At 46.4% G+C, this 15818-nt stretch overlaps 1 protein-coding gene across 4 annotated transcripts in view; it reads left to right on the top strand.

Annotated features, from left to right (window-relative positions):
• Positions 1–881: 881 nt before the first annotated feature.
• LOC146800043 (uncharacterized) overlaps positions 882–15818 on the top strand; it is a 50722-nt gene continuing 35785 nt past the window's right edge. For 3 of the 4 annotated variants that reach the window (XM_085620948.1, XM_085620949.1, XM_085620950.1), the window contains exons 1-3: positions 882–1175; positions 14429–14555; positions 15104–15214. In XM_085620948.1, the coding sequence (XP_085477074.1) occupies positions 1152–1175; positions 14429–14555; positions 15104–15214 (262 nt within the window). In that variant the 5' untranslated portion in view covers positions 882–1151. The remainder of the gene's footprint in view (positions 1176–14428; positions 14556–15103; positions 15215–15818) is intronic. The other variant, XM_085620947.1, reaches the window with a different exon arrangement.

Raw genomic sequence — 15818 nt, forward strand, 5'->3', positions numbered from 1 at the left:
TTTATCGTTGTTCTTTGGTTCTTTCTGAGAATTATCATATATGTAAGAGCATTAATTATGGTCTACATTTTGGTTGCCTTAAATCTGTACATTTATTCACGCCAGAGGTTTGTTACATAAGAGGTAGGAATACAGAACATAGTGTGTTGTGGAACAGTGTAAACATAAAGGAAAGACTGGCATAACAGACAACGAAATATATTATGCGTAGAAGAATAACCCTTTACACAGATGCTTTAAATATGTGACAAGAACGGGGACAGATGTCTATTACTTGCAGGGGTTCCAAAATCATCTTAACCTCCTCATGTCTAAAAACATGGGACCACCGGTTCGCGTGTAAATTGCTGTACTGTCCATGCAAAGGCCGTGATATATTTTTATTATAAAACACCAAAAAGACTAGGCTGGGACTTGGTGTTACAACCAGAGCTTCCAGATTAGCCAGCTCGGAGAACCAGTGTAACGTAACCAGTGCTCATGTAAAGCGCTCCAATACCTTCGGGTCGAGTTCGCGCTATAGAAATCTGCAAAAAAAACAGGTTCGAGTCTCGGCTTTTGACCAACATATTTTATTTCAACGTCGACTTAATTTCCTGTAATTAGAGGCAAATCACTCGATCTCCCTGTGCCTAAACAAATGTGTAGCGTAACCAGTCCGATACCTCCGGGTCGAGTTCGCGCTAGATCAAAACTGCAGGAAAAAAACACACAGAAGACGGTGCTGAGGACCAAGTTTCAATTTAGGCATACTTGGAGCTGTCTGTTGTCTGCGCATGCGTTGAAGATAAGAATCTCTTCTCTGCGCGAGCGCTGGGAGATAAGTATCTCCAGTCTCTGCGCATGCGCTTGATATTCGATCTCCTTTTCTGCGCATGTCCAGTTGCAGCCGATCGAACAGTGAGCGTCTGCGCTTCTTACCTGGTCTGTTTCTGGGCGCTGTTTACATGTAGGCGCTTTGTGTGCACGGATTTGTATCCCGTTATCCAGGGAGGAGCCATGTACTGAATTTTGACTTCTCTTCCGTACTGGAGTATTTACCGAGAGGATCGAGGAGGCCCGGACAGCTGTCTATTACACACCATCCTCGGTCCAGCTAGAGTCCAGGCTGCGTTTTGACCTCTGAGTTTACACGGCGGAGCAGGAGCGAAATGTTCAACCAAGGATCGGAAAAAGTGAGTACTGTGTACATGCTCCGCTGTTTTTCCTTGAAGAATATCGAGATATAAAATATTTTGTTTTAAAATCCTACAATATTGCATACAATAACGTGATTGTCCAGTGATGACGGTGCCGTGACAGGACCAGTTCCTCCTGCCAAACCCCCGATTGTGACAGTTCTGTTCTGCTTGTCCGCAGCCCGCTACCCTCTTCTGACTTAGGTTTGCGCCGCTCTGCTCATTTTCTGAATTCTGTTCATTTTTCCTGTTCTGCTCGTTTCTGCCTCTTACTTTTGCATCTTTCTGCTGGTTTCCAAAGCTTAAAGACAGACATGTGCACGGCTCTACCCCTACAAGGCTATGATCCTACGTTACATAATTACGTAACGACAGACGCAAGCAATAGGGGTTTAGGCGCAGTTCTCACCCAGAAGGACTCCAAAGGGGTCGAGTATACAGTTGCTTTTGCCTCACGCTCACTGACCCAAGCAGAGGAAAAATTCTCTGTAATTGAACGGGAAGCACTAGCTTGTGTGTGGGCACTGGAGCACTTCAGGCAATACATTTGGAGCAGAATGGTAAATTTGTGCACTGACCATAAGCCTTTAACTAAAGTACTCACCACAAAGGGTTTATACACTGCTTCGCCAAGATTGGCCAGAATGTCAGTACACCTATTTGATGTTGTGTACAAAGTACAATATGTTCCTGGTGTGAAAAATGATGTGGTGGCGGACTATCTAAGTAGGATGCCCGTTAACACTAAAGAAATCGCACACAACGAAAATGAAGACTTTGTGTATAGCGAATGTCCTAGAACAAAACAGCGGAATTAATAAAGATGAGTGGTTCAATGAACAGTAATCTGTCAAGTCTTGAAAAAAATCAATGAAGGATGGTCAACTAAAAACAAACTACCGAAACACCTCAAGCACTTCTGGGAAGTCAAGGATGAATTGTGCATGGATGCTGATAAGACACAGGTGGCGTTTAGACCGCCTTTGCAACCCATACCCTGTCCCTCAATGCCATGGGAGAGAATAGGTATTGACATCATGGGACCAGTGTCTGAGGACCTTGAGCAATGGTATTTAGTTGTAATCAAAGATCACTTCACCAAATAGCCTGAAGTTAAAATTACTAACAAACCGGATGCACAAAGTATAGTAAAATTTATGGATGAAACTTTTGCGCGGGAAGGCCTTCCAAAACAAATTATAAGCGACAATGGTGCTTAGTTCACGTCTGATTTGTTTAAAAGCTACATTCTCAGACATAACTTCAAACATAAGACAACGTCAGTCTACCATCCCGCAGGAAATGGCGCTGTCGAAAGATTTAACAGGGTTTTAAAGGGCACCATCAAGCTTGCAATCAATAGTAACCTCAACTGGAAGCAAGACATTTTCAGAACGGTGTGGGCGTACAGAATGACACCTTGTGAAACGACGGGACATAGTCCTTTTGAACTAATGCGGGGTAGGACACCGCTTTCTAGAGATAATGTTGGCTGGATTGAAGCAGCAAAAAGGGTACATTGGTCCACAAGACATGTCAAGGAGAAACTTACACAATTCCAACTCAAATCTAAGGAAAACTACGACAACAAACATGGATGTCAATATGTGGAACTCAAGGTAGGAGACATGGTCAAAGTAAGGAGAAGTGGGCATGTTGGCAAGACACAGAACAGGTACACCACTCCCTTGTTAGTGCAAAATGTGTTTTGCAATTCAGCACTCCTGAGTGATGGTAGAGTATGGCACTTCTCCGCTCTTTCAGCGTACAAAAATACTAGGAAGGGAAAGGAAGACTCCGAACAAACAGTTTCCATGGAGAACCCCCCTCCTACTACCAAAAGCAAAAGGGCGTCCATTTACTTTTCAGACTGTGAGTCCGACTACGAGCTCCCTACATCATCGACACCGTCTGTGAACAGCCAATCAAGATCCATCTTTACGCCTGCTACAGGAACTAACGATCAACCAAGCACTACGAGAACCAGGCACATGTTGCCACCTACGCCGTCAAGTGAAACTTCACCGCAAATTAGCAGGAGCCGGGCTGGAAGGTTGTTGGGTCCACCGGTCAAACTAAAAGACTATGTATGTGAGTGATTATCTCAGTGTCTTGGGATGAACTCTTACTAACTTTATTTGGTTACTGTGTTCTTATTCGCAAAGGGGGAAGAAGTGTTACGTTTTACATATGTCCATCTTGGGACACCGTTCATGCTACGCGTTCAAGTGTCCCTGCGTGGACACCATGCCCCCAGTGAGGTCACCAGCTGTTGACTGTCCGATGACAGTTAACAGCTGATCGTCGAACTGACATGACGTTCTTAGCTCCAGCTTCTGTAGGAGCATGTGTTGGCGTATGTGATTAAAAGAACTTATTGAAGCTACTTCGAGTCGGAGTTCTTAACACTTTGTTTTGTCTCTTTCTGCCCGATATTTTTCCATCTTTCTGCCCTTCATTTTTAGGTCTCGCTGAGCCAGCGCATGCGCTGCTCTGCGAGAAATTTAGTATTGGGGTTTTCAAAGTGCTGCCACAGACTTTTGGTGGCCTAGCGCTCGCGTTCATGCGAGCAGCCGCCATCTGCCTCCCTTCCAGAGTGATCACTTTCACTTTTTCGTGCTGCTGCGCGTGCGAGCGCATCACTAGCATGTTATATATTTTTTTTTTACATTACTACAAGCTTCCCGCGTCGCGCGTCCAATGCTTGTTCGTTCTGTGTTCAGCGCTTATGGAGACCCAAGCTTTCACAATCTCCTATCTATCATAGAAGAAAGACACACTGACAGCCTTACATCAGTCTCAATACCAAAACTCTTCAGGAAGCGAAGAAGTGGGCATATATCCCCGGGGGCACCAAAGAGATCATTCTTAAGTATGACGTGGCCTCACAGCTTTTATTTTAGAATGGACCACAAATGCCGCCTTCTTCTCCAGCCTATTACCAAACTCCTCACTTTGATGAGGGCTCTAGTACAGCCTATGAAAGCCCGCCTTTTCTTGCAGCCTATCAATACTTACTTCCGCTGTGGTGAGGTCTTCCTAGCCTCTCAAAGCTCTCCTGTCTGTAGTTCCTGTTATTCCACTCTGGAAGATGTCTGCTCGTCTTGCATTTCCTTTGCTGCTCTGTGTGTCCGCCGTCCTATTGCGGACACACAGAGCAGCCTCCGAGACTCAGCGCCACAAAAAGGACATCCAAGACTACAATGATGCAAACATGGCGCGGTTGCTTGAGGAGTGGGAGGTGAGCGGGGAGAAGAAGAAGAAATTAAAGGTGTTCTGGGTAGATGAGAACACATGTGGATCTAGGGATCCCGGGGATGCACGGCGCCCCAGACTAGAAGTACTTGGAGAGCTTTAATTATTGGATCACAGTCACAGATTGTATAGTAATGACAGAGGCTCCACAATCAACGGACGAAAAGGCTACGCTTTTAAATAGAAGTTAATGTAGCGTTTTGCGGATTTCCCCAACGCCAGGAACTTTTAAGCATAAGTATTTGAGCCCTGCCCTCTCGGTCCTGTGAACAGCAAACCATTTACGGAGTCACATGTATCAAGACTGGCCTTTGCTCAGCTAGAATCCAGGGCGAAACCCAGCTTGTCGCCTCCTCTTCTTCACCACCTTACAATTAAAAATATTTCTCCACTCGCACCCTCTGCATGTTTTGTTTTTGAGGGTGATCCTGTTAAATCAAAATATTTACTGCCCGAGTTGGGAAATTAACACGTTCTGGTACTCCAGAACAGTGTTTAAACACTATTAGTAGTAGCAAATGCTCCATGGCCTGAATGGAGTGTTCTCCATGCGCTCCTCTGCGTGTCAGCAGGTTCGCACATGCTAAACGCAGACCCTAAACTATACAATCCATGAGCCCCAGAAGCGATTCTGCTGAGTCAGTGCTATTCTGATTCACCATGTTACAAATTATTTACCAAGGGCCTTTTGTCCAGTGAATGTATAACTGCTGTACATTGCAAGTTGATCACCTGAGTCAGCTGCATCACAGCATGTCAGAATTCTGTGACTACTAGAGTGAGGTGCAGTTTTCTCAAGATTTAAGACTGTTAGCATAATTATTACCTCTCAAGGGGGAAATAATGTCTTTGACCAAATGATGAAATTGCAAGAAATGATGTCACACCAAGCTCCGAAGTTGCGGCATATAAAGGTTTTCTTTACTGTGGTACTCCTAATTTTATTTTGTTTCCTTAAACAAGAAACTTCTTTACAATTTTCAGAATGCAATGGAAAAAAACTGAACAAGGGGGTGTTTTCATACACGACACGTAACTGTTTTACATCACTGCATGGTGTGAGCCAAATATAAGTAAAACATTGTGGCCATGACAAAAAGTGAATATGCAATAGCTCTTTTTAGGTCGCCCCCCCCCACTGGAAGGCGAAAGCCTCTTGTAGCCCATACCCAAAACTTACAGTTGGCTTGAAGCCCACCAGCTGCTTACCATTGGTAGATTTTATTGTAATTTTAATTTGCATGCTTCTTATTCAATGGCTTATCTTTCTCTTCTTGTGTTTGTATCTCCCCTGTATATCTTGTTTACCATCCTTTTGATTGGCTGACTTGTATCCTTCCTTCTCACGTTAAGGGAACTACTTTTTTTCTTTAAACACTCCACAAGGTGCTGTGTTTTCTGCATGTCTCCATATGCTGAGTTTTCAGCATCTCTCCATATGCAGTTTCCTCCTCACTAATTTGCCAGCACCACTCGTGCACAGTGATGCTTTCTCCTCCCTACACCTCCTGTCTGTTTCTGTCCTTGTCCATTGCACCTGCCTCACCGTAGCCCCTTTTCCAGTGCTTCTTTCCGACCCTCTCCTTTGCTTCCCTGTCCTTCATGTTGCCAGGCCGCATCTCTTTTAAACAAGCATTGGCATAGCCAATAGGTCTTGCCTTTGGGACCTTATAAGTGTTTAGTTATGCAACAGTTGATGTTGTTGCACCAAGGATATTGTGCTGGATAACTAAACACTTATAAGGTCCCAAAGGCAAGACCTATTGGCTATGCCAATGCTTGTTTTCTCCTTCTGTCTGTTATTGTTCCTCTTTCTGTTTGTTTCTTCACTCCTCCTATTGTGACCACCTTTCCCCGGGACCTGCTTAATGGAGGCCGCAGCAGGACCACATTGAGCGGGTCCTCCTGCCAGTTCCCCCTGCGACAGTCCTCCTGTTCAGCTTGCCTGCAGTCCGCTACCCTCTGCTGCCTTGGATTTGCATCTCCTCTGCTCGTTTTCTGCCTTTGCATTTTTCTCTATCTGCTAATTTCTGCCTGTTATTTCGTCCCCTTTCTGCTCGTTTTAGAACTATCTTTTTCATCTTACTGCTCATTTCTGACCTTTTACTTTCCCACTTTCAGCTCCTTTCCTACCTCTTCCCACCGTTTCTCTTCTCCCGCCTCCCAGCGCCCCACCCTCCTCCTAGGACCTACTTAATGGGGGCCACAGCAGGACCACATTGAGAAGGTCCTCGCACCAGCTCCCCCTGCGACAGTTTTGCCTGTCCAGCTTGCCTGCAGCCTGCTACCCTCTGCTGCATTAGGTTTATGCCTCCTCTGCTCGTTTTCTGGAGTCTTTATGCTCACTATCTGCTCGTTTTTCTGCCCACGTCTGCGCTCAATTTTTGCCTCTCACTGCTTGTTCTGATCTTTTATTTTGCCTCTTTTTGCTTGTTTCTGACCTTTACTTTGCCTCTTTCTGCATGTTATTTTTCCTCTTTCTGTCTATTTCTGACCATTATTTTTTCTCCTTCTGCTTTATTATGAGCTGGCTCTTCAACAAAGACGTTGCATCCACAGCTTTCAGATACCCCTATGAGTCAGTGTTGCGCTATACAAATGCTGATTGATTGTTGATGGAAACTTAATGAGCTGTGTGCGGTTGCCTTACATGTGATGTGAATAACTTCCAACCATTGTGCACAGAGGACATTGCAAGATACAGATAGAGTTGTCACCTGGCCAGCATTTTACCTGATTTGCTTGTTAGCTCACCCAACACAAGGACCAGAAATCTCCCAGATGTTTTCATAACTGCACTTATTGTCTGCCGTGACACTTAAGGCTTCTTATTAAACCTCCCAGTGACACTGTGCATGAGATCAAATATCCATTATGCAGGTTAACCACAATTCTAGTTCTTAGAAAGCACTTGGACTCGTGAGAAGAGTTATGCCACACACCTCATCTTTGTCCAGAGAAGGCCCCATATTGTTTTGGGAAAAAGGGGGTGGTGATGGACAGAGTTTCTGAATGATGCAGAATACTCTTACCAAGTCAAGAGATCATGGTTTTGATCCATCACCGTTTTTTAGCTCACTGCACCATCCCAGCTCAGAACCTGGCTACATGCAAATTAGTCTGTACCTGTCCCAGTGCATGATGGGAACAGGGCAAACCAAACTACCAAGCCAATTCTTATACTGGGAAGGAAACAAGCTTCCGGGGACCGGTTTCTGGCATCACAGCCTTCGTCGGCCCGGCTTGCCTGAATCCTGATGGTGCAATGAGCAAGGGACTCACGTCTGAGCATACCCTCCCACACTGAGTGTGGATAAAATCGATTTAGGAAAAAGGGGGTGGTGATGGACAGAGTTTCTGAATGATGCAGAATACTCTTACCAAGTCAAGAGATCATGGTTTTGATCCATCACCGTTTTTTAGCTCACTGCACCATCCCAGCTCAGAACCTGGCTACATGCAAATTAGTCTGTACCTGTCCCAGTGCATGATGGGAACAGGGCAAACCAAACTACCAAGCCAATTCTTATACTGGGAAGGAAACAAGCTTCCGGGGACCGGTTTCTGGCATCACAGCCTTCGTCGGCCCGGCTTGCCTGAATCCTGATGGTGCAATGAGCAAGGGACTCACGTCTGAGCATACCCTCCCACACTGAGTGTGGATAAAATCGATTTAGGAAAAAGGGGGTGGTGATGGACAGAGTTTCTGAATGATGCAGAATACTCTTACCAAGTCAAGAGATCATGGTTTTGATCCATCACCGTTTTTTAGCTCACTGCACCATCCCAGCTCAGAACCTGGCTACATGCAAATTAGTCTGTACCTGTCCCAGTGCATGATGGGAACAGGGCAAACCAAACTACCAAGCCAATTCTTATACTGGGACGGAAACAAGCTTCCGGGGACCGGTTTCTGGCATCACAGCCTTCGTCGGCCCGGCTTGCCTGAATCCTGATGGTGCAATGAGCAAGGGACTCACGTCTGAGCATACCCTCCCACACTGAGTGTGGATAAAATCGATTTAGGAAAAAGGGGGTGGTGATGGACAGAGTTTCTGAATGATGCAGAATACTCTTACCAAGTCAAGAGATCATGGTTTTGATCCATCACCGTTTTTTAGCTCACTGCACCATCCCAGCTCAGAACCTGGCTACATGCAAATTAGTCTGTACCTGTCCCAGTGCATGATGGGAACAGGGCAAACCAAACTACCAAGCCAATTCTTATACTGGGAAGGAAACAAGCTTCCGGGGACCGGTTTCTGGCATCACAGCCTTCGTCGGCCCGGCTTGCCTGAATCCTGATGGTGCAATGAGCAAGGGACTCACGTCTGAGCATACCCTCCCACACTGAGTGTGGATAAAATCGATTTAGGAAAAAGGGGGTGGTGATGGACAGAGTTTCTGAATGATGCAGAATACTCTTACCAAGTCAAGAGATCATGGTTTTGATCCATCACCGTTTTTTAGCTCACTGCACCATCCCAGCTCAGAACCTGGCTACATGCAAATTAGTCTGTACCTGTCCCAGTGCATGATGGGAACAGGGCAAACCAAACTACCAAGCCAATTCTTATACTGGGAAGGAAACAAGCTTCCGGGGACCGGTTTCTGGCATCACAGCCTTCGTCGGCCCGGCTTGCCTGAATCCTGATGGTGCAATGAGCAAGGGACTCACGTCTGAGCATACCCTCCCACACTGAGTGTGGATAAAATCGATTTAGGAAAAAGGGGGTGGTTATGGACAGAGTTTCTGAATGATGCAGAATACTCTTACCAAGTCAAGAGATCATGGTTTTGATCCATCACCGTTTTTTAGCTCACTGCACCATCCCAGCTCAGAACCTGGCTACATGCAAATTAGTCTGTACCTGTCCCAGTGCATGATGGGAACAGGGCAAACCAAACTACCAAGCCAATTCTTATACTGGGAAGGAAACAAGCTTCCGGGGACCGGTTTCTGGCATCACAGCCTTCGTCGGCCCGGCTTGCATATGGCCATGTCTGAACTGGGGTGGCAGAGTGGGCTAAGAACGGTGATGGATCAAACCCAGATCTGTTGACTGGGTGTGAGTGTTTGATTGGTTCTGATGCTCCGTCCATCACCACCCCCTTTTGTACCCCATATTGTTTTGCCCAGGGCCTTTTTAAAATATTGCATAGATTGCTGCCTCAGTATTAGATTGCATACAAGGCTTTAAGTGGGATGAAAAAAGGAGTGTGGCCTAAGAAGTGCAACTAGGAATCCTTTTCTGGAGGCATGGCCTATGTAAATAAGAGCATGGCTAAAAACATGTAAACTAAAATCCTGTGCCTCCCATAGCTTTTACTCAACAATGATTTTGGTGCTTCTGTGTTAAATGTTTGTTAATGCAGCCAGGTGTATAGCAACAATGGACATAAGCCTAAAGCTAGCCAGAACTATTGGCTTTGCCAATGCGTATTAGCTGAATAAGGTTAATGAGTAACAATGACTTTGATCAGAATTAAACATAACTGAGGTCTGTGTAAGGAGTATTGTTCTTCCGAGTCCCACACATGTGCGTTTTTCCCTTCACATCTCTTTCCTCTAGAGTCACTTTTTAAGACACTTACACCCTTTCTCTTCCCACATCTTTCTGGAATCCTCCATCTGCATATGTCACACTCACGTCATTCCTCTTCGGCACCTCCTTTCCACTCTGTCCTTTATACCCTTACTTGCATCTCCTTCACTTCACCATTGTCCTGCACATCCCCACTCACCTGTAAGCACTGCCTTTTCCTTTATTTTCACCCTGTCATTATTTTGACAAATGTGCACCTTTTTCACACACTTTCACATACTATTACTGGAGGTGAGCAAACCAACAAACTAACAGGGAGAGCTGTGTCAAAGGTCTGGCTTGGCTCTAAGGGCCTGTGCATGAGCTGAGCCTTGAACATAGCATCTAAATCCATGCAACAAACATTTTAAAATGAGTCTCTTCAAAAATAAAAAGGTACATCTGTAACATGCAGAATCACTTAACCTTAATACATTACATTGTTTTTGCCCAGTGCACAACCTGCACTTGCATATTGGAAGATGCCACAGCAGCAGGCACTACTTATTCACGTAACACTTTAACTTTATTACTATGAAAGACTCATCACTCAAAGATGGCTGCTTCATTTACTGCAGCTTGATGTCTTTTCTTTCTTTGATCCCATTAGTTTCGATAGGCGGCTGGCTTTTCGAGATAGACTGCACGGGCTACTGTTTGACAGAGAGGGACATCTAATATGTTATGTGTATTTTTAGAGCACACAACTCATCCTGGAGAGCTGCTCACCGTGACTCCACTCGCTATTTGGGGGGGCGTGATGTGGGGCTGGGCCTGCATGCCTGTTACCGGCGCCACATATTTCTTTGGTGCATTGCTTGGACCCAATCTGGACTTTGTGAGGGTGCGAGGGCCCGCGGGACTCTGAGACAACCATCCAGCACATCATTGGGGACCCTGGCCGCTGCAGGAGCAGCACTTCTCCAGGCGGTGAGACCGGAGGCCTTCAGGAGGGTGACCTAAAGGGAGCCACATTTGGTACTAGAGGCCCGCCCCCAGAAGACCTAGACAGGGCAGGAGGTCCCCCTGGTGAAATGAGTTGCGGAGGCCCCGGAGGAAGTAAGATGGGCCCTCAATCCCTCAATTGCTGCTGCGGATAAGACTGCTCGTGCCCAAGGCTATCAGCTCCTACTTTGCGTGGGTGAGGTAGGTCCCGGGATAATCACATGTGGGTGCCCCTTCGTGGTCCTTTTGCTTCATCAAAAATATTCCGTGTCGCCAAGCGTTTTGGTCTCCCATAGACAGATGAGATAGGGGGTGTACCAATCGCAGGCATTGCGTTCCTTATGCCACCTCACTCAACACAGAAGGCACCCACGGTGACTACTGCAAACTCTCTTAGGAGGTTGACTCTCTGCTCCGTAGAGGCTTCCCTCTCTTATTAACTGGGCAAGATATTGGCTGCTACTGTGGAATCCAGGAATGCTTTTGAGGCCAAATTTGACTCATTTACTAACTATATGGCGATCCTTGGGGAGAATAAACAGAAAATGACGGATATACAAAAATACTCAAGCCACTGCTGAACTGAGGCTGTGTACCCAACACATTGGAGAGCAAACACAATCAATTCTGAAATGGCTATGTATTGATGAGAGTAAGCTAGACGATGCGGAAGGCCACTTTCATCGCAATAAGGTGCGAATTGTAGGCCTACCGGAGGGGGGCAACCTGGTCACTTTCCTGGAGCACTGGATTAAATGTGATGTCGCGCTTGATGTTCTCTTCCTGCATTTTGTGCTTGAACAGACGCATATGTTCACAGCTCGGCGCTCGCCCCCCCACCCAGGTGCCCCATCCTGACTAATGATTGCCAGGCTATTGAATTATCGTGACCGCAATATGATCCTCATAGCACCACAACAAAAAGGCACTATCCATCTTGCAAAGGTGATGTTTTTCCCTGATTACACACTCCCTGTCCAAAATCAAAGGGCATTATTTACACAGTTGAAGAAGAAACTATGTGAACTGGGACTTAACTACACCTTAATATTTCCTGCTAACTACACACTTTGGACGGCCTGCGTACCCGTTTCTTCACGTAATCAGAGGTGGCATGGGATTGGGTAGAGGCTTTTGACAAACAAGCTCATGGCCTTACCTGATCTCCGATTTATTGAATGCCGTCCTTGACCCGTCCCAATCCGGATTTCGAAGCAACCACCGCACAGATGCCGCCTTCCTTGCCGCCACAGACGACATCCACACCCTCCTGGACCAAGGCCACTCCGCAGCCCTCATCCTACTCAACCTATCAGCGGCCTTCGACACCGTCTCCCACCGCACACTAGTCGCCAGACTACACGGCGCAGGCATACAAGGAACAACCCTGGACTGGATCTGATCATTCCTCACCGGAAGAGGCCAAAGGATCAGGCTCCCACCCTTCCTCTCCGACCCCATGAAAATCACATGCGGAGTCCCACATGGTTCTTCCCTGAGCCCCACCCTCAACATCTACATGGCCCCCCTCGCAGCCATCGTCCGACAACACGGCCTCAACATCGTATCCTACGCCGACGACACCCAGCTCATCCTCTCCCTCACCAAAGATCCCACCACTGCCAAACTCAACTTCCAGAAAGGAATGCAAGACGTCGCAGTCTGGATGACCAACAGCTGCCTGAAGCTCAACGCCCAGAAGACAGTAGTCCTTGTCCTAGGTACCACCCCTTCTGCATTGGTCAGCATATGGTGGCCGACCACCCTCGGAAGCCCATCTACCCCCTCATACCATGCCAAGAACCTCTGCATCGTACTCGACTCATCACTCACCATGAAACGACAGATAAACGCCGTCACCTCCAGCTGCTTCAACACCCTCCACATCCTCTGCAAGACCTTCAAGTTGATCCCCTCCCTGAGTCAAGGAAGACAGTCACCCAGGCATCCATCACCAGCAGATTGGACTATGGAAACGCACTCTACGCCGGCATCAACAAGTCCCTACTCCGCAAACTCCAGACAATGCAGAACACCGCCGCCAGACTCGTCTCGGCATCCCCCGACTTGAACATATCAGCCAACACCTACGAAGTCTCCACTGACTCCCAGTGGAGAAAAGAGTCACTTTCAAAATCCTCACTCACGCCTACAAATGCCTACAAAGCAACGGACCCAAATACCTCAACGACAGAATCAACTTCCACGTACCCAAGAGAAACCTCCGATCTTCCAACCTCGCACTGGCCGAAACCCCGCGCATACACAGAGCCAGAGCAGGCAGAAGATCCCTCTCTCACATTGCAGCCAAGACCTGGAACGAGCTACCGGCAGACATCAGACTCGCCCCCTCCCTGAACACCTTCAGGAAGACCCTCAAGAACTTGCTCTTGGGCTAAACAGATCTGCAACATACACTGCTTGCCAGAGAGGAGAGGGCGGGCTTACGAAAACACCTTAATGCTCAGGCCTGGGATATGCTCCTAGAGCAATTCAAAGACTTCGCCGAGGAGGGTCCCCTGACATACATAGCTATACACTACATACTAACATCTTGATTCTGTAAACATGATGGGAAGATTGGGACACCATAGGGGGGGGCAACTCAGTTCTGTTATGGTTTCGTAGGGTTGGGACACAGGTGCATCTTCGTCCAAGACTATAACTCGGACAGCCGTTTGACGGAGGGGACGTTGGGTATGTTGTATTTTTTTGTGTCCCTGATCTCTGTTCTACCTAAGGGATCAACCCTCCAAAAAAAACAATGTACATTGCAACTTTGAATTCTCCCTAATCCTATGATGTTCAGGAACTATGAAGCATGTTGCTATTACTCCTAAAGTGTGTATACTCCATATCGTGAATATTACCTCAATAAAAACAGTTAAAAAACACAATAGATAGATAGGTGTAGAGAGTATCTCCACTAAGCCCAGGTAGCGAACTCCACTCTGCCTGCTGAGTTTGCAGAGTTTTGCCAACTCTGTGCTCCTTTGGGAGCGCAGAGTTCAGGCAAAAACTCTGACTCCGCGGCATAGCAGAGTTGGCCCCTGCACCCACGCCCACGCCCAAAAAGTCAACAGGAAATTATAATCACTTACCTGCTCTGGCGCCTCTGGCTGCCCTCCTTGCAGTGGTCTCTCCTCCTCGCCAGTCGCAAACCCCTACTTTGTATGTCTTAGTAGGACTGCTTGCGCGTGCGCAGTCCTCGTAAAACGTACACCGTGGGGTTTGCGACCAGCGAGGAGGAGACCACGGTGAGGAAGAGGGCAGCCCGGAGACGCCAGAGCAGGTAAGTGATTGTTTTCTTTTTTTAAATTAGGGTGGAGCGGAGTTCCACAGAGTTTTTTTCCAACTCCGTGGAAATCTGTGTAGTGGCACTCCGCCCAGGGTTAATATCCACTTTGTCGATTGCGCAGTTTCTGAATCCGATATAAATGTTTGTCATTCCATTTCTTCTTCCAGGCGCTGCTTACTTTCCAGGATGTTGTGTCCTGTTTCTCACAGGTGGAGCGGGAACTTTTACACAAATGGCAGAAGGATCTTTATGCAAATGTGATGAAAGAAATCCACCAAATCTTCCTGTTGCTCGGTAATGTACAATGACATTTGTGCAGTACATAACTAACTAGACTGGAGGCTGGTTTAGGGTTGTAATAATAGGTGGTACATATTTTTATATTTAGTACACATTTTCTTTCCAGTAATTGCGTTTCTTACGTTGCATTTCTTTTTTTATGTACAAGAGCATACAACCTGTGAACTGAATGACTTTCTCCATCTCAGGGTAGCACAAGAAAGCAAAATGCCACCAACCTTGTATATGACATGACTTCAGACTTCGCTTTGTGTAGCAACTTCTGAATTCTCGTGCCAGCTGATGGTTGCAGCTAATTGTCTTTCTCTTGTTAATATGGTATAATATTCTAGCAATAAAGATGTGTTTGCCAATGACTTCTTTTTCAGTTCGCGCTCAGCGTACACAATTGTGGTGATGACTACTATTGCACAGGAAGTCCAGTTGCTCTTCATTACACTAACCCTGCGCTCTGTAAACCCCTATGTGTACACTCCTTTTCTCTTTGCTAAGGACCCAAGGAGCTTTCGATAACTTATACATTCCCTTTTGTTTTTAATTAGGCCCTGTGATTGCAAACTCTGTCTTTTCATTAAAATCCAAAGAAAAGGAAGGTCTGTGCCCTCCGGACGATGAAGACCCTGATAGAAGCAACAATGACAGCCTTTCCCAAAGTGAGTGAGAATGGTTCAAGTGTTGCATGAGTTAATTGACAAGAACTTGTGAATTGATCCTTGTTCAAGGACCCAAGAACGCATGTGCACAAGGACAGACATGCACCGTCCTTGGAAATACAAAATGCATTCGGAATTTTCACCCTCTGTTTTTACTTCATAATCTGATATTTTCGGATTTTTCGAACCCAGACTAAGTTGGATGTGATTAGAGATGGATTGTGGAGATGTAAGACATCCAACCAGGAGATGTGCTGATTAAGACTTCTGGATCATTGGCGGGTGGCGTTACATTTGTACTGGATTCTTCAAAGCTTTATGGTACTGAGGAGTGAGTGACGGAGGCTGCATGAGTCACTAGTGAGGAATTAATCAGGTTTGACTATTTTAGGAAGATTTGCTTGTTTGTAAATGACTTGCAGAGCATGGAGGTATTCTTCAGATTTTCTCTCCTCCGTGCACTTGAGCAGTTTTATGTACCTCACGGAACACAAGGCAGAGGACATTCCTTCATTTCCAGAGGGTCCACCGCCCGGCACTGCACATAACAGAATGATCGTTGCGACCCCTTGTGTTCTAGTAATGTGCATCCTCTGCAGTGGAA

Source organism: Triturus cristatus, chromosome 8 (assembly GCF_964204655.1).
Source record: "Triturus cristatus chromosome 8, aTriCri1.1, whole genome shotgun sequence".
In the NCBI taxonomy this organism is placed as follows: domain Eukaryota; kingdom Metazoa; phylum Chordata; class Amphibia; order Caudata; family Salamandridae; genus Triturus; species Triturus cristatus.